The 27854-nt window shown below is 49.4% G+C and overlaps 1 protein-coding gene across 1 annotated transcript in view; it reads right to left on the bottom strand.

The window, feature by feature from the left end:
• Nucleotides 1–6885: 6885 nt before the first annotated feature.
• The window catches only part of SPEF2 (sperm flagellar 2), a 138573-nt gene continuing 117604 nt past the window's right edge, over nucleotides 6886–27854 (bottom strand). Inside the window, exons 32-36 of the mRNA XM_045847804.1 lie at nucleotides 24030–24122; nucleotides 17700–17879; nucleotides 13332–13565; nucleotides 13044–13166; nucleotides 6886–7062 (exon numbers count right to left, since the gene is read on the bottom strand). Coding sequence (XP_045703760.1) covers nucleotides 6973–7062; nucleotides 13044–13166; nucleotides 13332–13565; nucleotides 17700–17879; nucleotides 24030–24122 — 720 coding nt within the window. The 3' untranslated portion in view covers nucleotides 6886–6972. The remainder of the gene's footprint in view (nucleotides 7063–13043; nucleotides 13167–13331; nucleotides 13566–17699; nucleotides 17880–24029; nucleotides 24123–27854) is intronic.

Raw genomic sequence — 27854 nt, 5'->3', positions numbered from 1 at the left:
CATTGCTGGGTGACATTTAGTAGCGGTCAGTGAGTGTGTGACAGTCCTCGCCTGGCCCTGTGGCACCACTAATGCGGAAGATAAAGGTTCATGGAGGTTTAGCCTCATCCTCGTGCTTGCTTTCTTCAGTAGAATTCATAAAGAAGTGAAATCTATCCTGTGCTCTCTTTTAAACTAAAGATAGGCGGAGAATCCATTTTTTTAAAACAAAAATCTGACCTGCTGAGTATGTTTAAAGTGCCTGCCATGTCCCTCTAGTTTATTATTTGCAGCCTGGGCTCTCACGGTCAAGTTGTCTCATGACCATGCACTCAGAGAGGCTGGAGGAATTCCGTTAACGCCTAGGAGCCTTCACTTGGCCATTCAGTTAAGCCGCTGGGCTGAGAGGACAATCTTGATTTATCTTGACCCCTCTGCAGTAGAGACTTACCTTGGGAAGTGTATTCGGGGGGTTCGCCTGTCCCCAAAGTCCCCAGTCTAAAGCGTTTGTCAAGACAAAGTGTTTAGACGCTTTCTGTGGAGCTGGGAGGCTACAGGGTGAGTGGACCACATGGAACAAGATTAAAGGTCAGTGGGATATTGTGATTAGACATATGAAGATCCCAATGAAGGTGAGGAAGAAGAGAGAAAATAGAAACACAGGTAAGGCAAGCCAGGTGGCCACCAAAGGTTGGGTGTGTGTGTCCATGGAGTCAGAGTCAATAAGCCAGACCCTGGTGGCCAAGAGCTGTCAGGAGGAAGGCAAAACCCAAGGATGTTGAAGAGAATGATCTGTAGCTGAGGGGGGCCATTGGGACGTGACACATGCGGTTATACCTTGCGATGCCTCTACCTGACCCACAGGTGATAGGAAGGCTTAATTAAGAGCAAAGACTCCAGAGACAGATCCCATCCCCACTGGATGGGAATCTTAGCCTCTTACTAGTTGTGTGAGTCCGATGAGCTCCTTACTCCCTTCACACCTCAGATCCTTTGCTATATAATGAGGATAGTATTATACCTACTTTATAAGGTTGCCTGTCAATGAGAATTTAATGAGCCAGTTCTTAGAAAGTGCTTAGACTAGTGGCTGGCATGCGCCAAATAATGGAGAAGTAGGTATTACTACTGCCTGGGGCCACCTCTCTCACCTCCCTCAGGGAAACGTGATGTTTAGGAACACGATTATCAGCTGGGAGGAAGCTGCCCTCTGAAAGAAATAACAGCAGCATATTTTTACACGTGGCGTCTTAGCAATTTAAAGCAACTTTCCAAATGATCCCACTGGCACACTGGGTGAACTTGACGCAGGGCCGCTAACTTCCCAAAGAGACTGTAAAGGGCTCCGTTTGCATGAGAATGTTTAAGGTCGTCTTCCAATCCAGGGCACTTTTCCCGGCAGAGTCTTTTGCACGGAGAACGGGGGCGAAGGCTCTCCCTGATGTGTGGATCTGTGGGGACTGGACCAGGAAAGGGGCCCAAACAGCGAGGCCGGTGGAAGAAGAGTGAGCCCTTGCCCTCCGGAGTGCACGGTGAAGTGTGCCGTAGGCGAGAAGGATGTTGTGGTTTCAGCCTGGTTTGTGGGGGCACAGCAAGGTGAGGCTGTTCAGACAGTGCTCGGAGTCGCTGTCTCTCTGCGGTTAGCGCGAAGGGAGCAGAGACACAACAGCGTTTGCTTGGAGCTCGGGTGCTCACGGTCTGCTTTGAGCCCAGTGCTGCGGCCCTTCTGGGGCTTTGAACTACAGCCACGAGACTCGAGCGGCATCTCTTTCCAGATTTGTTTTGACACGGGCTTGAAAACAGAATGGCAGTCTGTCCTTGAGCTGAGACTCTGAGGGCGAACGTACGTGTACAGTTGTTTATCCCTAGCTCACCAGGAACCTTCGGTGCCGCCTCTGGTGAGAGAGGGCGCCGGGCCACGTCCGAGTCAGAGAGCCGGACAGGAAAACTACTGGAGGCCGTGGGATTCCAAGGGGCAACGGGAATGTGTTATTTAGTTAAAATATACCAGTAAAATAGCAGAGGCAGGTTAAGTTCTGCAAGGTGCAGGGACGGAGTTAGGGCAGCCTTTGTTAAGATAGGAAATGGGTGGGGAGTTGGGAGGGGCCCAGAGGGGGCCCAGACGGCGAGCAAGGGCCACCGGGCTGACCTGGTCAGGATTAGACTGGGCTCCGGGCCCTGAAAGGAGCTGATTGCAGTGAAAGTCTTGGTTCTCATCGGCTTCCGTGAGTCAGTAGGCCTGTGGCACGTGCACCTGCTGTCACTCACCTCTCTTCTCCAGAATGGCAGGGGGACCCTTCTCTCTCTCTCTCTCTCTCTCTCTCTCTCTCTCTCTCTCTCTCTCACACACACACACACACACACTCCTGAAAGATTAAATCAGTTCTCTCTACAGTGCTAGCATGAGGGATGCACAAGATTATAGGAACAACTTTACTGTGAAAAGGTCCTCTCCACCTCCTAGAATTTCTGTTAAAAGGAGGCATCCCTCTTCATGGGTTGATTTATTCTGCCATTATCGAATATCTGAAGAGTAGGAGGAGCTGTGTTGAGTGGCCGTGTGTGACTTTAGTGCCAGAAAGAGACAGGCATAGAAGAGAGTCAGATGCTAAAGCGAGTTCTAAGAGATGTGTAGTATATTTGCTAGCAAGGGCTCAGAGGGAGGGATTTTAAGCAAAAGCACCCTCCAGGTATTTGGGAGCAAGGTGGAGGCTGGGTTGGGGTAGGAAATGGAGGACCTGGGAGAAGACGCAGGAAGCAGGCGGGTAATGGAGGGTTATTGCAAGTGTCCGGAAGAAAGATGTGGAGGGCTTCTGAAATGAGGTGGACCCTGCGGGGACCAGAGAGAGGGGAGAGACGAGAGAGACATCTATAAGGAGAAACCAGGAAGCCTTGGGTGCAGAGTGGGAGAGTGCATGAGGCGGCGAGGAGCTGACCAAAGGGTTGAGTGGGGGAGAGCGGGAGACCTCAGGCCACGCTGTGAATGCAGGATGGGGAGCTAGGAGGAGGGGCTCCTCCCGGAGAACATTCATTCCACCAAATGCCCTGCCCACTGTCTGCGTCCCTCCTGCTCCCGTTGTAACAACCCCCCAGTTAGGGAACCGTGGGCTGGCCTGAGCAAGGTAGCAGCGGAGGGGCCGGAGGGTGGCATTGGGCTCCAAGAGCAGAATTCTCGTGTAGAGAACCATGGGGTGTGCCCACAAGGTGGGCTGAGCCTGGTCACAGTGCTCTGACGAAAGGGGAGAGCTGCACGTGATGGGGACCCAGCTGCAAGGGCCCTTTGGGGAGCTGGCAGTTGGGGTGGCAGAGATGAGAAGCAGATTCAGGAGAGAGAGAATTGCAACAGGAGCAGGACAAAGGGTCAAGGTCTGGGCTTCTGTCACCGCTGCCACCTTCCCTGCCACAATGTATAGTGCTTCTCTCAGAACACTTCAGACAGCAGGGAGCATGAAGACCCACGTGGTCAGCTGACATCTGTCATGCTGCAACATTTACCGTGGTATTGGTTTAGCCCCAGGGACCACAAAAACGGTACTTGATCTGGACAGCTTTTCAAACTGTTGCGATGGCTCCTTCTTCCTTTAAGTTGGAAGCTTCTCTAGGCAAGGCGCAGGCTAAGGGATTTCTGAGTCCCCTCACTTCTGAATACACACGTCGGTTCATATTAGAGTGTGTGGCCAGGAACTGCTCGCAGAACTGCAGCTCAGGCCTGACCGTCACGGGTCAGAGGGAAATCTGCATCTCCCTTACGACCACGAGGACGCTGGATTCTTTAGGGGCCACACCACAGCAAAGTAGGTTCAATTTGCTTGGCCCACAACCTTTTGTTTTTATTTTTAAATACCGCTAAGCCATACTTCCTCTGTTCTGTGCTTGGGTAGCTGGTTATTTGTACCAAAGCTGAGCAAATGAGGTAAGAGGAATGAGGTTTATGCTGGGTTTCTAGTCTGTGTTCTTTACCAACGGTGTGACTTTGGGCAAGTGACAGCACCTCTCTACGTGTCATTTTCATTACACGTGAATGGCAATGTGAGGAGCAAGCGCTCCACAGAGTCATGAGAACTACAGGGCCCAGTGACTACCATGGCACTCAGCACGCTGCCGGGCTCCTCGTGAGCCCTCAGCGGTATTTGCTTTTATTATTGTACCTGCTCTTACTTACTATTAATATCTTAGCCCTGTTATCGGTCTTCTTTCTCTTATTAAACGTAATTCAATTCAAATCTCTTCCAACATTGTGTCAACCGTGATTATAATTTGCATGGATTCTCTATCTTTCTTCGAAATTCTCTGACGTTTTCTATCACAGAGGTGAATGGACAGACAGGGTCGGTATCTCCTGTGGTTCCCCGTCCACTGAGGAAGAGAGATAATGAGTTATTCGTATGATGAGTCTTCTGTGCTTGCTGGTCATTCCACCAATACTCCACGCTAACACAAATCCCCTCGTCTTTTTATCCAGTCTGTATTTGCTCACCTCGTTCCTAAGGGTATATGAAGACATCGGAAATGGTCCTGTAGAATGCCACACGGATGTCCAGAGGAGAGCAGCTAGGGTGAGAATTCAGACCCAGCTCATGAAAGCACAAGCTGGAGGACGTGGTAGTATTTAGTGTGAGAGAGAGGGGGAGGGGGAGAGAGGGAGTGGGGGAGAGGGAGGAAGGGAGAGGGGGAGAGAGGGGGAGACAGAGAGAGAAGGACAAGGAGAGAGAGAGGTGTTGAGGTGCTACAAACAGGAGGAGATGCTGAAGAGGATGCCGGTTTCGGGGGCGAGTTGGATGGGGACGGAGAGAAGGCGGCCAGAGTCGGCACGACGTTCCCACGAGGCCCACGTCACGCTGGCGGGAAGGGACCTGGAGGCAGGGGTTCCGAGCAGCAGTCCGTGCTGACGCCCCCTGGGCCTGGGACCGGCAGGAAGTGCCGACTCCCTCGCAGGTTTCCCCAGGAACTAACCCAGAACATCAGTCTTCAGTCAAGATGAAGACATGGACCTTTGACAAATGAACATTGAGAGTCAGGTGTGAAGGAGGTAGAGAGACCTATTTAGGGGAAGAAAGAGAAGAGAAAACAACATCCGAAAAGGATTTTTTTTACTTTCTGAAACAGCTGTTGCGGTGTTCACGCAGGTCTCTCAGGGAAGTGAGGAGCTGCAGTGTGACTGCGGGTTCGCGGGGGGCGGCTGCGCTCCTCCGCTCCCTTCTCCGGAGCAGCCGGACCTTTCCCGCACGAATCAGGGTTCCATGAGAGTCGGCGAAGCTGGAGTGCTGGAATCCCTGGCAGGCTCTCTCCCCCAGTTCCCACGCTTGCCCCCGGGGCGCTGACGTTCCTCCCCAAGACAGGGGTTTGGGGAGCACGGCCTCGGGCGAACCTGAGCCCACACGAAGCACGTGAGCTGTGCCTCTCTCTAGAAAGAGCATGCCCACCTCTACAGTGGACATTGTCTCTGCATTGCTCACTGTTTTGCTGAGCGATCTAAAGGGGACATCGCCACACATTCTGCATGAATGTGTCAACACAATGGAAAGCTGGTTATTACTGTAGCCTGAGGTTACGGGGCATAGCAGGGAAGAAAATAACACAAAATGCCTGATAGCATGGACCTTGACACCTCGTGCACAGACGCGCGAAAGAGTACATACGTGTTTGTCAGAAGCTGGTGCGCACGGTGGACAGCGCGGCAGCGGGGTCGAGCTGTGGGCGCGGTGGGTTACTCCCGCTTTGTGTTCTGTGTTGGGGGAGCGCCTGACTGACAAAGTGTCATTTGAACAGAGACCTGAAGGGACTCAGCGGAGAGATTTTGGGAGAAAGCCACTCCAGGCAGAGAGAAAAGAAAGTGCAAAGACCCCGAGGCGGGAGTGTTCCGGGGTCGACGCGGTGGGTTTGTCCCTTCAGGAGAGTGGGCAAGAGGGAGCACGGCAGGAGGTGAGACCAGAGGGGAGCGAGGGGGAGCGGGGTCAAGGCGAGGACTTGGACCTGGACTCCGCCCGGGATGGGGTGCCCGTCGGGGACTGGAGCAGAGGGGTGACACGGCCTGACTTGCACTAGAAAAGGCTCCTTCCGCCGGCAGCGGGCCTGTGTCTGTGGTGACCAGGAGGACCTGCCCGTGCGGGACTCCTGTGCACAGTCAGGGGAAGTTTGCGGGGAGACGGGAACCGCAGTTAGCGGCTACACCAATATCCCGGCGTCATGGAGCTGGACGACCCACGCAGGGGTGGACTGGAGGTGGGGACGATGGAGTGCCGGCGCCCCCAGACGCGGAGGGGGTCCAGCACTCAGTCAGTCTACAACAGAAGGGCTGGGCGAGCCGTGCTCGGAAGGAGTGGCCCGCGTGGGGACCCAGAGGGTGCTTCCTAGCCCAGCCGCTGAGAGTACATTATCACCCCCTCCACACACAGACACGTTCTTCAGGTAAGTATCACTGGATTTGAGCTGCTAACTAATACAACCAAAAAGATACAATTTTACACCTATCGATCCAGGAAACATTATATTCTGTTGTGAAAGAGTTAGGAGTAGCGCTCGGGAGCACGGCTGTACCGGCGGTGGGTAACGGAGCCTTCTCCGTGGCTAGCGGAGCGAACCTTGGGATTCTCCCGCACGCAGACCGGGAACTGCGGGACGCCCACCGTGCGCCTGCCCTGGTGTGGGGCTTGCGGGGGTTTTCACTGCCCCCGCCTCTCCCAGGTCTCTCTCATAAGGACTGCTCGTGTGTTCCTGTCTGAACCTCTCCTTCTGGTGCCTTCTAGTTTTCAGAATCACTTTATAAAATGCATTCTTTCTCACTTTGGAGTTTTGCTCAGAAATTTCAGATTTATTGCAGAACATTATTCTGTGAGTTAAAAAAGCGGACCGTAGATCCATTCGCCCCCTCATCACCCGGTGGGGGTCATTTCTACACTTACAACAATAACATACATGACAGGCGCCAGGCTGAGATTTGACGGTGCGAGGTTCATTGCTGAATTCTAAAAATCACACCCGACTCCGTGGCCTTCATCTCCTTTCCTCCATGAATCTTGAAGGAGATCGCTCTTCATCGCTTCCTTGCACATGCTCGCTCCTTTGCAGGATTATCCTAATGTCCTAAGAGAAGAGATTCAAAGAGAAGGTTCAAACATTCGTAAGGGATTTAGGATTAATGATCGTGTAATATAGGGCGGTGATTTCAACAGTAAGCTGGTTTTCATTTTTTCCCTTTGATAAAATTGCTCTCTGTGTAGTTCGAATCCTGCCCTGCAGCTTACTCGCTGTAGATGAGGAACGCTATTAAAGAGCTTGGAGCCTGCTTTTCCTCATCTAATAACAGAATTTTCACTTCAGATTAAATAACAGTGACAGAAGCAGTTACATAGAGTTTGGCACATAGTGGGTAAGTCCAAGGTTATTTCCCCATTAACAAGTAAAACCCAGGATTCACCTTCTACTAAAGGAAAATTCTAATGCTAAGTTAATCCTGTTTATGGACTTGTAGAATTTTAGGCCAGCAGATTATTGAGGGGTTGGGGATGCCCTCATTTCTTCATGTTTTTTAAAAAAAATATCCAGGATAGAAGAATATATTTTTATCCACTTAAAATACCCAGCTTGCTTACCTTTTACATCACAGATATTTTTAAAAATAAACTTACAATGCTGTCACAATGGAGGAGGGATACAACACATGTGGAAAATGTAGAATTATGTTTACACGGTTTCTAGGTCTCTTCCCCACCCCGCACCCCCACAAGCTTAGGGAAGTGTTTTAAGGGTACGAGTTTCTTTTCTTCAGAGCTGAGTTCCAGAGGTTTCAGTCTGACTGTGGCCATTGCACTCATGAAGACATGAGTTACTTCTGCTGGGTGACACACACATTGCTGACACCAGTCCCTGCCAGGAATCGTAATGAATCATTGTCTTAAGGGAACTTTTCTTTGAAAACACAGATCTTCTACCGCCACAGGCCGCTATGGGGTGAAGTGAGTGAAAGAGGAAGGTCGCTCGCTGGGACCGTCCCTCCCCACGGCAACTCTGAAGAGCGCATCTTCTGCGAACAGACGCTTACAGGAACCAAAGCTGTGGACTGTCGGCCTGGGGGCGAAGGGTTGAGCGGCCCTGGGACGATCTGCTGCTCTGTAGCATGGGCAGAAGGACCGATGCCAGATATTTAAACCAGCCCCGGCTATAGCTGAAATCCCGGGCCGTAAGTCTCAGGAGCAGTTAACTGAGACACGCTCGGCTGAGGGAGTGGACGTGTTTGGCTTGGGCGCTTTGAAAACACGAAGCACTAAAGCAGCCACCATGTCCACTGTTTTGTTATCAAGACGAAGGAGGAGGTTGGAGCACACTTGAAGTCAGACACCACCTTGAAGACAAAATAGGATGGAAGCCCCTTCAAATCGCACTTGCATTTTACAGGTGTTTTCGGCCTCGTGTCACTTGATCTTTACAGAAAATTTCCTGTAACGTTCTGATTTGCACACTGAAAGACTCTCTCTTATTGAATGGAAACCTTAATTCTACGGCAGTGTGCTCAGTTTAGAGGTTTGCTAAAAGAGGGCTCCGTGCACTCAGCATGCGTTCACGCTAAGACACTCCATTCGCTAGGCCGGTGCAGAGAATCATGGGTTCATGTGCATTCGTAAATGTCCGTGCCGCGGGCCAGGGGCTGACTCGACTCACTAACAACCCAGCTGCAGTGTTCTCACCAGCCTTGTCTCCTTCCACCAGAGCATTTTCTTAACAGTTTGGGAACACTACTCGAAAGTAAGGTAACTTGTTGTGTAAGATTTATGCAAGTCAAAGTTCAATGAGTGACTTCCATTGAAGAACTATAAAATCCAATATGAAATCTGAATTTCCCACACCGGTGTTTCCCACACAGGTTTTCCTGGGGCTTCGGTCTGGACCTTCTGTCACCATGGCCCTGCACTGGGGACAGCTTTCTGTCTTTCCCGGGGCGGATGCTGAGTTCGAGAGATGGCACCCCAGCGTATTCGTTCCTCCACAAACAATGTTACACAGCTCAGAAACGTTTCCTGTGTACTGCAGTTGCCAGCACACCGCTAACAATAAGGTAATAATAATAATATCTCACACCTACTGAGCGACAGATGTCTGCCAAGCTCTTTTCTATGGATTAAGTCACTTAATCCATATAAGGCCCCTATGGAGTATGTATGATAGGTAACCCCATGTTACAGATGGGGAAACCAAGGCATGGTGGGGTCACTGGCCTGGGATCACGCAGTGTGTGGGTGTGAATCCAACGATCGGTGTGGTCCTGAGCTTGCCCTTGTGACCACGCAGCCAGGCCACCCCCTAGCAGGGGCACAAATGAGACATAGGAAAATAATTACGCCTACTCAGCTTTCTCGAAGATGTATTTAAAAAATGTTCCTGCTTCCAAATACGAACCCGGTAAACAGAGCTGTTGCCCAACAGGGCTGTTAGGCAACAACCTTCACTTCCCACTGTTTATAACAGCAAACAACTTTTAACCAGAAAAACCACACTCTAGCTTTTGCGCTGCTTATCTTGAGAGATCTTCAAATAACATCACTGTGGTTAAAGTTCACTTTAAAATGTGATCTATTTACTTGGCCATGGATATCTGGAACCAAAAATGATGACAAGAGCCTGAGTCTTCAGAGACGCTTTTCTCTTTTTCTCTCTTTCTCCCTTTCTGTCTGTCTTCCCTTTTTTGCTTAGTGAAAACGAGAATAGATCATGTTACTGGAAAGGAAACTTCTTTCACTTTAGAATATCAGAATTACGCCTTTTAGGCTGCAGGCTCAGCTCCCCGTCGATCACCAGTGAGTCCCGATTATGGTGGTTCGTTGTCCTGTCCTTAGATCCCAGGGGGAGCAACAGGGAGATGCGAAGGTCAAGGGGAGAAGAGTTGAAGACACTGACTCAGTGGAAGCGCTCTAGCAATGGAGGAACAAGACAGAAAGGACTGACTGACTGACTGGCAGACAGACAAACCCTCTTTCTGCAATTGGAGTGTCAGGCCATCCTGGTCCTATGGACAGGGTCCCTGGAGTCAGACGCCCTCGGCCAGGGAAGACTGGGGAAGGGGCAGTGGCAGCCTGGGGAGCTCAATACGTCAAGGTGCTCTTGGAACACGGTGGGTAGCAGCCTAAAATGTCAGGTACCCTGCCACCCTAGAGACAGTCCTGTGCAAAGAGGAGCCACGCTCTCCAAAACAGCAGCAGGGCTTCCTCTGAGGTGTGCTGCAAGCTGGTGAAACTCCTTCCAAAACGAGAGACGTGCCCAAACTGCAAAGAGCCTTGTGGACTCCAGACTCCGGCTTTGCCGGAGTCAGGGCACCTCTTCAAGGGCTGGCCGTCAGAGGCAGTCATCAGTGGGCAGGGCTCTTTTCTCGGGGGAAAATGACAGGTAGAATCTTCTCTGCAAGTTACTCCTACGCAGTCACGCCGGCCAGAGTGAGGATGATCCCAAATCGTCCTGGCTTCGTAGGGAGGGTTTCTCCCACTGGTGGAGGAAACTACCTGTCATGTTATTTTATGCTCCTGCTTCTTGGCAATATAAGATGAATCCTGTTATCCCTAATTGCAAGGGATTTTGGAAACTATTTTACTGCGTCAGAATAAAAGGGCTCTTCCCCGAGACGTGGAGGAAAACACACAGGATGGAATGCAGTCTAAAGGGGTGGGCTTAGGGGACCCGGCTTACACAGAGCGATGCGTGTCCAGGGGGAAGACAGCGGGGCAGATCTCCACAGCTGGTCACTTGCCACCCTACATGTGACACTCACTCCCTGCCTCTCACCACCCCTTGTCTAGTTCTGATGTGTGCTGTCCCCAGTAATTCTAGGGTTGTGCCCTCCTCATTCAAAGCGGTGAAGAAAGCTACTCTTTGTTAATGAATGCATCAAGTATAAGATGTTGAAAGGGGACATGTAACACACTAGTTGCAGGGCAAACAATAAATGTGGAATGCGTGAATACAACAGCTTAGAATAACTACCAAACCATGTTTCTAAATATTTCAGACCTATTTAGATAAAGAGACACAAATAATGTCTAAAAGTGTCCTGTTCAATGGAGGGACACAAGGTTATGTGGTTAAGAGACAAAGAAATACTTAGGGATGAAGAAATCAATACCATTTCACAGCCCTACTCAAAAAGTCTAATCATTGTCCACTGCCTTTCAAAGCGAGCCCTAATGCCCCTGGGTGACCCCTGGATCCTTTGCAGTCTGGCCTGGTCTCACTGCTCCGAGGGGGTCAGTACCCCTTTCCCAGACTGCCCTTCCGCTGCCTGGCGTCACACTCCTCCCACACAGTCCTGCTTCCAAGCATGTGGCCAGGCCTCTCCTCTCCCTGAGGACACTGCCTCCTCTCCACCCCAACACCCAGAGCCAGCTAGACTCCCCCTCCTCTCCCCCCACTCTCCAAGCCCTGGCCATCTTTAAAGCGCCAGCTTCTAGCACATGCATACAAAAAAGCCCCGCTTTCTGAATTCCTATAATTACACACTTGGGTGGTTTACTTCATGCCATTCTCATGTAATTCCTGAATGACAAACTTCCCTTGCAAACGAAAGTGGATTGCTTGAGAGTAGCAACGGAATCGGGTCCTCATTATCATCTCCCGTTAGTCCTGACATTAGTGGCTTCGGTAGTAAGCGCTCGGTATTGACTAGTACTCGTAACAGCCACCGTTTTTGTAGCGCTTACCATGTGTCAGGTACCATGGCAAGCGCTTTAGATGCACAAGTTCATTTAATCCTCACCAAAACTCTTTCAGTTGCAACGGCTGTCGTCCCCATCAAACAGAGGAGAGAGCCAGAATCAAGACAAGCTCGAGTCAGGCATCTCGGGGGTGGTAGACCCCGAGTCAGTGCCCTGACTTTCCGATCCCAGAGACGGTGTCCTTCAATGCCGTAACCCTGCTTTACTACCAGAAGTGCTTAGGTCTGCTAGCGTACGAGAAATCAGTGTCAGTGGTTATCAACCTCTGCAAGAAAATGTGTATGAAAAAGGCTCACCCATTTAGAACAAACACATCCAGATACAAACATGTTTAAATCTAGATAGTCTCCTTTCTGGGCATGGGGAGTTATCACTGAGAAGCCAAGAGAAATGCCTTTTATACCACCTGTAGTTTATCAAAGTGAAAGTGCTTTTATCCTCAACTTATGGAACACTTTATGAGTCTTAAGGAAGACTAATAAGCTGGCAGGAGCCAACTAAGGGGACTCTGTGCTGCTGAACTGGCATGTGAGATGGCTGTAGCGACCCGCCTCACTCTGCCTTCCTCAGCCCTTGCTGTTGGAGACGCGGGACCAGTCCCAGGAAGGTACACTCAGCATGTGGAGTTGACCTTGCTAGGTCACTGAGTGAGTTCTGAGATGCAGTTCTTCTTTTAGTCCTCCCTCCCTCCCTCCCTCCCTCCCTCCCTCCCTCCCTCCCTCCCTCCCTTCTGACAGGTTGGTCCAGCCTTTATGGGCTTTGTCCTCAGTTTCCCCGACTTGAGCCCTGTTTCCCTGATGGAACTGGCGGCCAAGCTGTCTTAGGCACTGACACCATATGAACTACACAGACAGTATGCACCACGGATGTGGCAGCATTGGCTGGGGACCATGGTCTGCTCACTTCTCTTCGGCAAGGGGGATTTTATTCTTCAAACTTCTCAATCATAGTCTAGGGTCGTTAGGTGGCTGCAATGACCCAGAACACTAACACTGCCGTCCAGCCGGCTTTAATGACCTACCTCTAGCCTTCTGTTGTAGATCCATGGTAGCCCCATAGTCCTGAGAGTGCTATTCCTAGTATTTCCAGTGCTATCCATAGTACTGGGAGTTCCATCCCTAGTATTTCTAGTTCCATCTACAGTACTGAGAGTATCCCTACTACTGGTAGCTATCTCCATTGATCTTGCTGCCCTTGGGTGTTGTAGGCTGGCCTGTCCGACCCAACGCTATTACCAGCTTAGCTTCCCCAGACCCTGTTCCGGCCAAGCCCAGCTCCTTCCCCGTTCTGCTAGTCCGCATCTCACATGGCCCACGGTGCTCTGAACCTGAGCCCGGTCCAATTAGGATGCCCTTGGGAGGCACTCACGGGAATCTTATAGTCTGGATAACTCGAAATCAGGTCTTGAATGAAGGGATGTTTCAAAAGAAGAGCAACCTCCATTGGTTCCAGGTTCTTGGCACCCAGGTCCTGGAATACTTTTATGAAGCTCTTTAAAAAAGGACAAAAAAAAAAAAAGAAATGCATTAACTTATACAATCCTGCAAATGTTAAAAAATGGTTTTGACTTCAGGAAGAAATTCCATTAAAAATGTGCTCAAGTTTGGGGCAACTTCCCTTAGGCACAGGCTGCCCCTCTGACCCAGTCCAACTGACCTCAGCGTAGATGTTCTGTCTCATCAGGGCGCTGGTCGGCTGGTTGGCGCCCTGGCCCTCGCTTCCTCCTTGGAACACTTGGAGCAGTGTCTCCATAGAGATCTTCTCCGTGTTGGCATTAGCAGGCATCTCTTCTTCCTTCGCCTCCCTCTCCCATCTTAGTTCCCTTTTCTCACCGATTCCCTCGGTTTCTGGATACTCCTGCATCGGATACATGTCGGTAAAGGAGTAGTTCTGCGCAAACAAATGCAGAGAACGTGAAGTTAGACCGAGGTCTTGCCAGGAATGGAGACATTTCCACGCCACTGATTTTGTTGCACCCTTTTTGTGCCGTGGAATGAGAGTGCCTGCCCCAAGCTGGCTGAACAAAGCCGAGAACGGACTACGTTGGCTGAACTGAAAATCACATCAAAATCTTAGACCGGTTGTGCTGGCGGTTTACGGAGGCCCCGGTGTGGGGTGTGACTTATCCGTCGCTACACATGCGCTGGCTCACTGCCAGGTGCGCCGCATTCCCGGACAAACGGACACTGGAATGAATTCTTGTAGCTGGTGTCCGACTTCTCGTTGCTGTAAACTCCTAACAGGATTTCATTGAGAAATTGACCGCAGATGAGAGGTCGCAGCAAGTCCACTTCTCAAGTTTGCTAGATTCTAAGTGAAATGAACTTTTGTTTAGATACTGGCAATTCAACCTGAGTAAACATTCAGCAGGCAAAAGAGAAAACCTACTGGATACGGAAAGTCAGGCTGGGATTCTTACAGCTGCTCTTTGAAACTTGGCCGACAGCCATGGGTTCAGGCACTGGCATTGTGAGTATGGCACAGAGGGCATGAGCTTCTGCGGTAAATTCTTACGTAGCAAAAGCCTGAGAAATGCTACTACTTTTCAACCCAGTAATTACAGGTCTAGAATTTATTCTAAAGAAATACTCATGTGCACAAAACTTTTGTATGTGGATTCACATGCAATGTTGTTTACAGAAAACATAGAAAACCTACAATTCAAAAAATGTAGAATTCGTGACAAATTATAGTCTATTTCTGTGATGGAAGACTATACTGCCATGAACATTTTGGTCCAGAAATTGAATACCTGGTGACACGAGAAAACATTCAGAATGAGTACAGAAAGAACACAGAACACAAAGTAGTGAGTACACCAGGGCCTTCATTTTCTTGTATGTCTACACTTCTTAGTGAAAAAAAAAAACAGATACATTAAAGAGTTAAGAGTGGCTACCTGTGGTTGGTGGCATATGTGATTTCTTTCGACTTTGTTTTGTACTTCCCAAATGGTCTACAGTGGAATTGCATTAACTGCATTATTGTAGTAAATGCATGTTTGCTTATATGTGTGTGTGCTTCTGATGATGCGGTCATTGCTATTTGGTGATTCGCTGTAGAAAAATAGGCATTATCAGAATGTTGACGGGCCTGATGTCGGAGGACACCTGGTGCTGATTCTCCTTTGCCTCAGGAAGGGACAGTCCTAATTTAGACTTAAAATAACAGAAGGGTGCCAATGTCTTCAAATATTCAATTCAGGAGAAGCGTTAAGTGCATAGATCATACATGTTCTTTCCCAATAGCTCCTTAAGTCCCATGTGTATAAAGATTATGATGCAGCACAAAATTAAGCTTCTGGTAGCCCTGTACTTTCTCTAGCTCTGTGTGGGTTAGATTTCTATATCCTTTGGTAAAATGGGAATTAAATCTAATTGGGGTGGAGGGGAGAGAGAGAGAGAGGGAGGGAGAGAGAGAATGCCCCATCAGGTGAAGATTTTAGAATTAAGGATATCTATCTATCGATCGATCGATCGATGTAAAATTATTGTGTTTTGAACCCAGAGTCTCAAACACTCTGATGAGGTGCTTCAACAGGACTTTGAAAATGTGCACGATTCAAGCTCACGACTTACTAACGCCCAACGCCATAACCCCACACCACATCGGTCAGGAAAACATCTCTGAAAATGTCAACTCATTTCAAGTTTCACTGGGACTAGGGCATACTTGTTAATGCTTTGCCCTTGAATGTCTTTGAAATTACCCAAGGAGAAGTGGATTAAACAGGAAGTCTGTGCCACGTCGAACAGAAGCCTGGGTCTCAGAAACAGAGTGAGAAAAACTGAAATACCGGGGGAGATTTCTAGTCGTTTATGTGGAGAGCGAAAGCGGAGACCTGGTTCAGTGCCTTGGGAATGAGTGCGGATGTGCTGGAGGTGTTACTTCTGAGCAGGCTCACTGTGGCTTCCTGGGACGGGGTTGCCCGGGAAACTAGAACACACTTGGAGAGGGCACAGAAACAGAGCCACCATAATTGGAGACAGGACGGCAGGACGGGGCGGGAGCAAGGGTGAGGGAGGTGGTAGATCCTGTACGTCAGAAGCTCCTACCATTCACTCCAAGCCATGAGCAGGCTTGTACGTGTGGTGCAGGACACGTGCACTCCATCCCCTACCTCTCACGGGTTCACCATTGTTCAGTGGCTGTGGGCCGTTCTGGTGCGGCAGTGTCCTTGGGCTCTCAAAGAGCTCTGAGAGAAGCACTCCCGGGGAGCTGCTTCCTGGGTGGGGGCAGTGGCTGGCTCTGGATGAGCGATTCAGGGACAGGAGGGGTTCAGTGCTCTGTACTAGCTGCTGCCCACCACGGCAGCTGTCTGTTGCTGTGGCAACAGTTCTAGGACAGGCTTTCTTTCTCCTGCTCTGTCTGGCTCATTGCAGACTCCTGGATCCTGTTTTAGCCTCTGCCTGGAATGTCTGCTCTCCTCCGCTTTCCCTTTGAAATGGGAGTCTGCTCCCTTTCCTCTCTTTCCCTCCCTTCATTCCCGCCATGTTTACAAACACCAGTTGTTACGTGGCAGCTACTTTGGGGTAACGTGGTGCCCCCAACTCAAGGTAGAAATAACTTAGCAGAAGAATTTGATAGATAAGTAAACTCCTTCCAGAATAGCTAGCTCTCCTTCTTGTCTCTTTTGCCCCCTTGCAGTCCGGTCTCAAAACAGCAGCCAGAGAGAGCCCACAGGTTGTCTGTGAGGCGGCCAGGCCCCAGTGACTTCTCATCCCGACTCTTGGCAGAGTCCAGGCCTCTGAGCTCTCTCCCCATCCCTCTTCCCTTCCAGCCACTCCTCCAGCTCACTCCTGTCCAGCCACAGCGGCTGACTCTCTCTGTTTCTCAGAATACACCAGGCATGACACCACTTCAGGGCTTTTGCACTAATGGCGGTCTTCACTTGAAGTGTTCTTCCTTCAGAGACCTACAAGACTCTTTCCCCTTATCCAGGTCTGTGTTTATATGGCTCTCCACAGAGACACCTGGAGTTGTCAGCACACTCGGCGTCTCTCTGGCCTTGTGCTGGCCCTGGTGGGAGGGAAAGGACGGCCTGTCCATCTGCTCAGGGACAGACACAATTTAGGGTTGTGTCCAAGACAGTGTATTTTTTCCCACATGTGAAAGCTGTCACAGGGATGTCCCCTTCCACCCCTGCCCCTTGAGGGACCCAGCATACCCTACTCCGACAACACGCATGAACCCTACTCTGACAACATGCATGAACCCTACTCCGACAACATGCATGAACCCTACTCCGACAACATGCATGAAAGGAAGAGAAGTGTAGCTAAGACGTCCGAGGGATTTGGTCTGGGGGTCACCTCACCCCTCTGAGTCTACCAAGGAAGAACAGGAGAAAGCATTTCACCCTGAGGGTCACAGCTCTATCCCCAAAAGATCAGGCCTGGGAAGACTAAAGAGTAAAAACTCATGCCAGTGGACACCTAATAGGTACATTAATTACCCTATTCTGGGGCATTCCCACCTGGAAAGGCCAGGGAATGCCAACCCCTTAGAAGTCTAAGGAGAACGGAGATTTTATTGGATATCAAGCTTCTCTGTCCTTGGATACAGGTGACACCAAGTGCCTGTGGATTGCAGGTGGCTGGGCTTTGGCCTGAGACGCGATCCGTGGGACATACATGCGGGGTGCGTCTAAGCCCTGAATTAGTTTGATACAGAATTCCCCTAAAGTGTGACAAATTGATTGCGCTGTTACCCAGTTCTTCCTCATTGATCAGGATGAGCACTGCCTGCCAGCGAAGGCCGTCCTTTACAGGGACACTTTGATGCCAGCAGGGAGCTTCGCGCAAACTTCGACTTTACTATAGAAGCATTTTTTGGACAGTGGGCACCAGTTCTTAGTCCAATTGGATAAGGCTTTCTTGGAGACCCGGTATATATACAGCATTGTGCTAGGTACCCAGGAAAACAGGAAAATGAAAAGAACACAGTCTTTGTTGTTGGAAGTTTAGGATCTCTGGCCACCCCCTCCAGAACCCAGTGAGAGTCCCTTTCGGGAACTCAAGTTACCTCTTCTGCAATGACAGTCGCAGTTTCGATTGGCTGGAAGATACGAGTCCCGGTGGCCACGCTGAGGGCCCTGTAGACCCCTTCCACGGGATCCGGGTGGCAAGCAAAATAAAGCAGCATCCACGTGTAGTCGAGCAGGGGTGGATCCGTCTCAAAGTCAGCAAACAGCCTAAAGAAAAACTGTCACCCAAAAGCAGTTTCAGCAAGCGTGTAATGCATGCCCACAGCAGTCAAAAGGCAGACAGGCAATGAAGGCCTTCCTCCAGTAGCTTTAGAATAAGGTCACTTTCTGAGGACCGAATCAGGGAAACCCACATAACAAATGGTACTGAATGAAGAATATGCTAAGTAAAAAACCATAGAAACTAGCTCGTGGAATTCTGATGGTAAAGAAAACCATGTGCGCATCAATGGTATTAACGTACTTGGGAAAGACTGTGTCACTGAAGAGGGTGGGGCTCCCTGCAAAGCAGGGAAAGGGGGCCCCAAGAGCAAGGACCCCTCTATCTATCTGTCCTCAGTGCCGCCTTGACAAACTGGGCCCTGACTCCTGAACATGAACTTTCTGGTACGTCCCTCTCTGTGGGAGTGGGGAGACGGGAAGAGAGCAATGCCCAGAGACACCAGGACTCTCGCCATAAACGTCTCTGAGCTGGCCCACCTTGCTCTGAACTTCGTACGTAAACTCCGGACAGTAACGTGTGGGCTCACCTCCAGGGAGAGAGCGTGCTGACCACTGAGCACCACTTTGTTTGGCAAGTGTCTCCCTCATTCTAAGGACAGAGGGGACGGTCAGCTCCGTGAACAGTGTCCTGTGCACTTGTCAGCACGGGGAGCTAGGACCTGGGAACTTAACATCCCCAGGGGCCCTGCAAAGCCGAGGCCGAAGCCCGGGGCGCACAGGCCACACCGAAAGCCGACAAGGTGCCGTCCGGGGAGGTGACCGGCTCTTCTCAAACCTGTGCATACAGTCACCTGGAGAACCTTCTAAACATGCGGACTCCAATCAAGCAGTGGTTCTGGGGACAGCCTAGGGTTCCGTGCATTTAGCAGGCGCCTAGGTGATTCCACGGCGCCTGGCCCTGGCCTGCGCTTTGAGAAGCGTGTGCCCTGACCCAGAGCTACCACGCTGTGCTCTGCCGCCGGCGATCCTGACGACGACGACGAGCAAATTTAATTAGACACAGGTGAAGCCGGAAGAAGAAACTTCTGATATTTGACAGATCTGATAAAAATTCAAAAAAAAAATAACTTTCACAGAAAAAATGAAATGCACAGAATCTGTTCTGCTAACAAAGCAAAAAAGAATCAGGGTGGGTGGGACCCATAAGTTCATTCCTTCAGCCGCCCTATCATCACACGGTTGCTGAGTGTCTGCTGTCAGTCGGGCACAGGGCCAGGCTGAGACGCTCCGTGCTCCTTCCGACACGAAGGCTGGGTTCACCCAGGACCGTGAGTTCCTTCGTCTTCCTACCGCCTCTGAGTTACTGCATGGGGTTTCCAGCAGGACTAGGAGCAGAGGGGGACTAACACTAACAGGTAGATGACATTGTCCTTGGGTACTTATCTCCCATTTCTTTTACACGAATCACTGAACTTTAGTTGTATTTCTCCTGGATTGGTCTGATAAATTCTATGCAGGTATAACACATCATTATGTCTGTCAACAAAGAAGCGGAATACGGTCTATTGAAAGAAGTTGAAATTTGGACAAAGATTTGGAAGGGACAGGGATTTAGGACAGCCCACGCAAGCGTGTGCCAGGCAGGGGGCACTGCTGAGGCCGACGGCCTTAGGTGGGTGCATGCCTTGCCCATTGCTCAGCAAAGAGTGGGCCCGTGCAGCTGAGACAGAGTAGGCAGGGACAGAACAGCAGGAGATGGGGGGGAGAGGGGGACAAAGAGCCAGAAGACGCAAAGCCAGGCTGGCCTCCTAAGGACTCCAGCTTTTCCTCGGAGCAACAGGCAGAGCTGCGGGGTGGTGTGAAGAGGCTGCGTGATCTGCCTGTGATCCAAGCCCGGGAAAGGGAGAAACAGGGAGACGTCATGAAGCTCTTGCAGCCACCCAGCTGAAGTCGACTGTGGCTTGTTCCAGTGACGGCAATGGGGCTTGGGAGGGTGGTCTGATCCTGGATGTGCAGGGTTCGGCAGGAGTGCTTGAATGTGGTTGGTAGGGTCATAATATGGGTGTAATAATCTGTAGTTTTAATTTGGAAATTTCACCTAAAATGTCATATGGTGTGCTTGAGTGTGATATTGCTATGTTGCAGAATTAAGTGCTTAGGATTTTGTAATAAAAAAGGGGCGCTGTTTGTGCCGGACCCTGTATTCTGTCCACCAGGATTTCCTGAGGGATTGAGTGTGACTCCTGGGGTTTTGGTTGGCCTAAGCGACTGAAGGGGTGGAGTTGCCACTGGCTGTATGGACAGAGCTTTGGGTGGAGATGGGAACAGTGGGGCAGCATGGATGGGAGATCGGGTTCTTGGTTGGGGACATGAGTGGGAGACGCCTGCTAGGACATTCAAGTGGGGGTGCCACGTGGGCAGGTGCATCTAGGAGACTAACACTTGTAAGAGTTTTGGGTGGAAACAGGCATTTGGGATTTGTCAGCAAATGGCCAGTGCTTCACACCATGGGCTCGGCTTCAACGAATACACATAGAGCAATGGGAGAATTGCACAGGGACAGAGCGGTGGAGAAGAGATAAAGACAACAGCTGTGAGTTTGAATATAGCAAAAGTCAATGGACTTCTCTCAGGAAATCCCTAAGAATCTTTAGAACACTGGGACAGTTTACTCAGAGGAGTCGTTGTTGCTCCGGGTGTCGAGTGGGTGGGGAGCTGGGGAGCCGGCACAGAGCTGCCGACCCCGTCAGTCGTCAGTCGCTGTGCGTTGTCACTGTCGGGGGACAGCGGTGTGACTGCAGCGTAGACGTGTCTCAGGGCTCCTGTTGTGGGTGTTGCTGGGCCTTGCACCCAGGGCCTGCACTCTGAGTTGCCCAAGCCCCTGGACAGTGGCCGTGGCCTGTCCCCAGGGGTCCCTGCTGGGTGTGGCTTGAGACAGGCCCTGGGTCATGTAGAGCGCAGATGACGAGGCAGGGGAGCCGGAGGAACCTTAGACGGAAGCCCAGCCCTTCTCTCTGAGAGGATGCAGGGGCCCTGGGGGGCGGACGGACCTGCTCTGGGCCCTGCAGTGCGTTGTGACAGAGCCGAGAACAGAGCCCAAGGGTCCTGACGCTCAGAATTCCCTCCTCACGGGCTTTGTTTCTTCCTGATTTGGCTTTTCTATTCGCGTTGCAGCCAACGGAGTAAACTTGCCCCACGTTTTCTCCTTGCACCTCTTCCTTCGGTATGTTAACCATTAACCACTCTTCCACCGTGCGCAGGTAGCACGGTTAGTGTCTGTTTAGCTTACAGGACCAATCACACACTCTCCGTAACAGCCCCCTCAGAGAGGGGACAAAATGGGGCAGAGAGCTTGGGTGACTCCATCAAGACCTCAGAAGCTGTCAGCAGTGGAGCCTGTGGTTTTAACCCCGGTTTAAGAGCACCGAGATTTACAAAAGGCTGTGCACCCAGAGCCTGAGGCAGGGAGGGATGGGAAACACCATTCCTCCCTCGTGTTAGGTCCTCTGGACATCATACATATGCACACACACCACGACACACACCAGGTGCACCCATGCACACATCAGCCATCCTTTGACCTGTAAGAGCGCTTCCTTATCAGGCTTCACAGTCCTACCTCTGCTCCTAGCTTTGTCCCTTTCCTCCCTGTCACTCCTCAGCAGTTTGGGCAGCAACAGGTGGGGGCCTCTCCCTTCCTTGGAACCCAAAGGTCCCTCCCTGCTTTGCTGCCTTGCATCCCTGGGGCTGACTCGCACCAGCTGCCTTCTGGCTTTGGCGGCTGGGAAAGCAGCTAAAAGGCTCTGCCCTCGACTGGCATTCTAAAACCGTCTGTCTGGAAAGGAAGGTGCTACTCAGTCTGCTGGCTTCTTCCCAGCGAACAAAGAACCCGATTATGTTGTTGCAGACTTGTTCACAAAACCATTTAGAGTCGGCCAGCCTCCCAAAGCTTGACGGGAGAATGGGTCTCAGCCTCCCACACCTGGTTCACATCGTAAAAAGTCAGCGACAGCCCAAACAAAAAGCTGCCCCTGTAGCCTCATGTCTTGGACCCTCGGGGTCATTCTTGGACCCTTTCTCCTACCTGCTCTCTGCTAGCATGTAGCAGAGGTGCTGAAAGAATGTGCATCCCATTGAAGGAAATTGCTCACTTTGAGGTTATAACTGGAGTCGTGCTCAATTTTGTACTGCAATTTTGGACTAATGGTTGGCCGGAAATGGAATAATCGATATGCATAGTATGCTGTGATAGCCTTATCCACCATTCAGCTCTGCTCATACCTTACTGAGTTTGGCTGTGTTATGCGTATTTTTATATTTTAAACATTTATACTCAAGTCAGAGTAATGTTTAGATTTTAAGGTATTGCTTTCTACTGTGGCTTCAGGAATAAAAGGTAATAATAATATTCACATTATTACTATTGTCAACATACTACCACTACCATTATAATATCATCGTCAATAATTCCTATGGATGATAATAACATTCTTGATAATAACAAAATCTGATAGGCCATGGGCAATACTATAGGCAAAGCCTTGGTATGTTGTGCATGTTAGTCAAAGCCAGAAAGAAATGAACCAAAATGTACATTGGTGAAACGACAGTTTTTATCCCAGGCTTTCAGAATCAGACGGACACTTGGAGACAGATGTGGTAGCATCTTGGCTCATTTGACGCAGGAGAAGCGAGAAGCCCCAGAGGCGGTGGAGCTTGTCCGAGGTCGGTTAGAGAGGGGACGGTAGCGTAACAGCGTGCAGCCAAGAGGGGGACCCCAAATAGGGATTTGGAATGGGGTCCAGAACTCAAGGTGTCCAGGAAATATTAGGATGTCCTTCCCCCACCCCCCACACGTGTGGGTTGGGGGAAGGGACACATGGAGCAGGGCCATTGAGAGCTGTTTTGCATAGCAACAGCTTTGCAGCTAACCTCTGGCATGGTCATTTAACACATCTATAACGTTTAACTGGTTGCATAGATATGTTAAATAGCTGTGGCCCTGCTCTGAGCCAGGGGAATGGAAGTCACTTCCACCCCAAGATGTAACTGGGAGGCAGGTTCCCGGAGTTACAGAGCCTGCGTGGGAGCTTGGAGAAGACTGGCTCCATGACATGGGGCCACACCTGCCCAGACTCACGATGGCAGCCCAGTAAAGCTGGAAGGATGTGAGAGTGCTGGCAGGTGTAGCCATCTGTGGGAGGAGTCAGAAATGGGGCTGCAGAGGAAGATTGGCATGGGGATTTAAACCCAGATGCAGCAGCCACTGGGGGGAGGACCAGGCGGCTGGGGCAGTGGGGAGAGCCACTTGGTCTTTAGCAGAGTGCGGACTCCCGAAGCCCTGCAAGAGAGAATCACTATGCGGCTTTAGCAGAGAACCACCACTAGGCTCTGGCAGAGTGGCGACCCTCCTCCTTGCAGCCATTGAGGAGGGAGAACCACGGGGTTTTGGCTGAGTGGGGATTCCCGTGGCTCTGGGAGAAAGAACCATGCAGCTTTGCCAGAGTGGGGACTCCTGAGGCCATTGTGCAGAGAGGACCATGCGGCTGGGGCAGTGGAAAGAGAACCTCTCTCGGCTTTGCCAGAGTGAGGACCCCCGCAGCTTTAGAAGGGGGAACCACCACCCGGCTTTAGCACAGATCCTGGCGACACAGCTGATGGTGCCGGGAACCGAGGGAGGCCTACCAGCTGAGATGGATTACTGGGAAGAACTGGGGGCTGCCTGAGCGGCGGACTTCTATTTCTTTTCCTGAGATACGGTACCCCAGACTGGGCAAAGGGGAGAAGGAAGGACTGTGTGTGTTTGTGGGTGTTTTAAAAGACTTTGGGATTTTGATGAAGACATTAGGTCACTACTTTAAGTCTGTATAGCATTAAATAAACATTTCCTTTCCTTTTCACGAATCTCTGGCATTGAGAGATGTCTTTCCTATAAGGTGGCAGACATAACGGACCTGGGGGCTTCCTTTCGGGTAGTAGTATATCGCCTTTGGCCCCCCCTTGTTGTTCTGTAACAGTAGGATCCTGAGAGTTCGGCCCTGCTCCTTCCCCAGGGCTCCTCTGTGCTGCCGCTGAGGGAGTGTTCGAGCCTGTACTCTGGGGACACAGCAGAGGAGCTGGAGGGGGGCAGCGTGTCTAAAACAAGTCACACAAGTGGAAGAAACGACAAAGAAATTGGTCAGTGTCGCAGTGACCTCGGTAATTACCTCTATAAGATGCCCCTGCCTATTGAATGGCAGGGGTTCGAAAGGGTCCTCCGGAATTTTTATATCTTCATCCCCCGTGAACCAGAGACCGGCCTATACACAAAGAAAGAAAATTATTCGTATGTTACGCTGAGATGTAATTGTTCCTTTAGAAGTCACAGAGACTGAACCCGTCTTGTGCAGGTAGGTGTCTGCAGCAGATTGGAGAACCCATGGGATGGAGGAGAAAATACTAGAACTAACATTCACATGTATTTTGAGCTGAGTTTTTTGTAATTTTTATTTTTAAAAATTTGCTAATGTGTTGGGTTGGCCAAAAAGTTCATTTAGTTTTTTCCATACAATGACTGCAGGAGTGCTTAGTTGTCTTTGACTTGATTTGAAACAGTTTTGTTCGATTGTATTATGACAGCTGTCATATCAGTGTGCATTTAAAAAAACTTATCAAAACTGGTGAATTTTGTGCAGCTATTTTAATATTGGAGATGGGAAAAATATGCAACATTTTGGGGTTATTATGCTTTATTATTTCAAGGAAGGTAAAAATGCCAAAAAGATTTGTGCAGTGTATGGGGAAGGTGCTGTGACTGATCAAACATGTCAAATGTGGTGTGGGAGGTTTCTTGGCACTACTGCCATTTTGGCCGAAGAATTTTTGCTGTGGGGCTGTATTGTGCATTGGAAGATGTTTAGCAGCACCCCTGGTTTCTGCCCACTGGAAGCCAATAGTGGGAGAGAGCCGACATACTCAACATATCCAACTCAATAAAGTTACTGGTGAAAATGAAAAATGTGTCTTTCTTTTATGGAAAAAACTAAATGGAGTTTTTGGCCAACCCAATATATCAATGCAGAAGTACACATGTACAATGTACAAGGTAAAACCCACATACTAGGGATGCTAGCGGCATTTGAACTTGAAACATGGGATGAAGCTTGTAGGTCACTGCCCTAGATTTTGCTTGCATAGCAGTATTTTGTGTGGGGGAAGGCCCTGCACCTGTGACAGCAGCTCACCAGTCACACGCCCGCCTGTGTTGTTGTCTGTTCTCAAGGCCCAAGGTAGTGCTGGAACACATCGCTGGTGTTGGAAAATCTTTGTTGAGTGACTGACTGACCGACTCATGAGCTCAAAGGCCTACCTTTTACTGACATCGCTTTTTCTCAGCCCGTATCTAACACCAATTGCGAAATCCCTTGGTTCCCCTTGGGCAGTGCCTCATCCTCTCTCCCTCCCGTCTGTTCCCACACTGGTATAGAGCCTCATTACTCCATCCAGGCCTCCCCAGTAACCTCAGAGCTGTTCTTGTTTCTAGTCTCCCTTTTATTTGTGTTAGTTTGTACCATGCATCCTATCAATCTTCTCAAAACCTTAATCTTGTCGTGTCAGTCTCTGCTCAGACTGTTTCCTACTCTCTTTCATTCACATCACCCTCCTATGTGAGGTGACCTCCTGCCTACCCATGTAAACTACACAGTCCTGGCTCAGATCACACCTATGCCAGGAGGCCCTCCTTGATCTCTGCTATGAACCTAATTTGACTTGTTCAAATCTTACACTTAGTTCATTCCTTTCGGTGTTGTAATTCATGTCTGCTGTTGAAAATCAGTTATTAAATTCCTTGGGCTCAAAGACTGTGTCTTATTAAGCCTAATTTTTATACATGGTAAGCACTTCATTTACCTAAGCATTTTATTGCCAGTCTCACTCCCTTGCCATCTCCCAGGGTGACAACCTGCTCTCAGCACTGCTACTGCCAAGAGCCACTGGCTTACTGAACCTGACTCTGGTCTCTGGTCTGTGCCTTCCTTCCTTCTAAGAATCACCTGTACTTTGAAAGGAGGCTGCAGTGACATTGAGTAGTCCCCAGAGGTGAGGACTGACTTTTATTTTCATTTGGGACAAAGAAATGCTGGGCTGGGAGATGGTGGCTGTGTGAAAGCCTAGGAGGAAGAAGATTCAGGAGCAGCTACGGTCCAGCATGGGCCTGGCTTTGGATGTAAGTGCTTTTGCACTGACCAGGAGGCGACCTTGGCCCAGTGACTAATCTGGAGGGTAGGTACCACTTTCTGGGAGAATAGAGAGATGAGGAGCACAGGTAGGATCTTGCTTTAGAATGTGATGGAGTAACAGACTTCAGAGTTACCTTCCTGCCTCAAAAAAAAACAAGAAAAATGGACAACATACATGAAACATGTGTTTTCATACATTAGACAACAGACAACACAGTGCAGTAGTTGCTGACAGAAGGAAAGCAGAAGAGAATACCCACTATTTTTCCAGCCTAGAGGGAGTTTCCGGGCTGCAGTGCCGGGAGGGGTGTCCAGACAGAGCCTGGTGGTCTGGCTGAGTTGATGAGACAGATTCTGGAGTTGAAGGAGGCCAAGATGGCTAGAAGTTTCAGGGCATAATGTGTGTGTGTGTGTGTGTGTGTGTGAGAGAGAGAGAGAGAGAGAGAGAGAGAGAGAGAGAGGCCTTGAGATCTGCAGAGGGATCTCCTCACATCTCGATGAAGAGCCAATCTGTGTGTGTGTGTGTGTGTGTGTGTGTGTGTAAAATACCAGAAGCTGGGGAAAGAACCACAACAAGTCCTGAGACTCACACAGGGCTGGGAAGAGATCATGTTGCCCACAGGCAGAGGGAGAGGGCCTCCTGATATGTAAGGCACTGGGTAGGTGTGGCCATGGTGGTTGGGCCAGATTGGCCCACACTAAAGGCAGCTCTGGACCCACTCCTACAAATCATGTTTTCTTTTTTGAACTATTATAACTTATAAATGAGTTCAGCAAAGTGACAAGGTACAAAATCAACACATAAAAATTAGTTCCATTTCTGTAGACTAACAATAAATAATCTAAAAAGAAAATTAAGAAAACATTTACATTTGCAATAACATCAAAAGGAATAAAATTCTTAGGTGTTAACTTAACCAAGGAGGTGAAGGACTTGTACAGTGAAAGCTAGAAAACATTGCTTAGAGAAAGTAAAATAGACTGAAATAACTGGAAAGACATTCTGTGTTTCTGGAATGGAAAACAGCATAGTTAAGATGCAGATACTACCTAAAGTGATCAGATTCAATAAAATCCCTATCAAAATCTCAAAGACATTTTTTGCAGACCTAAAAAAATGCATTCTAATAATCATATGGAATTTTAAGAGATACCAGTTAGCCAAAACAATACTGAAAAAGATGAACAAAACTGAGGGATTCACACTTTTTGATTTCAAAACTTACTACAAAGCTACCGTTATTAAAACAGTGTGGTACTGGCATACAAATAGACATGAAGATCAGTGGAACAGAACAGAAAGCCCAGAAATTAACCTTCACACATATAGGCAAATGGTTTTTGACACATCCTTACAACTCTTAATGTAAGCATGAAATAATAAAATTGATTCCAAGTAACATCACTACAGATCTGACAATATTTAAAGTATACAGAACTGGGCACCCAATAATATAAAATTCACAATATCTGGTATCCAATATAAAGTTACTAGGCATGCAAAAAGGTAAAAAAAAAAAAAAGACCTATAGCAGAGAGAAACACCAATCAATAGAAATGAACGCAGATGATAGAATGAATAAAGATAATGTTCACTTAGCTATTCTGAATATATTTCCTTTGTTCAAGGACATGAAGGAAAACATGCACACAATAAGAAAGAAATTCAAGATGTTAGATAAAGCCAACTTGAAGTTCTAGGGATAAAAAATACATACTTGAAGTGAAAAATACACTGGGTGGTGTTAATAGCAGATTTGACTCTGCAGAGGAAATAATCTGTGAACTTGAAGACACAGAAATAGAAATGAA

Source organism: Phyllostomus hastatus, unplaced genomic scaffold (genome assembly GCF_019186645.2).
Source record: "Phyllostomus hastatus isolate PE091 unplaced genomic scaffold, TTU_PhHast_1.1 phas_contig_58, whole genome shotgun sequence".
Classification (NCBI taxonomy): Eukaryota; Metazoa; Chordata; class Mammalia; order Chiroptera; family Phyllostomidae; genus Phyllostomus; species Phyllostomus hastatus.
Note: the sequence above shows the minus strand (reverse complement) of the source record. Positions and strands in the feature narration are given on the sequence as shown.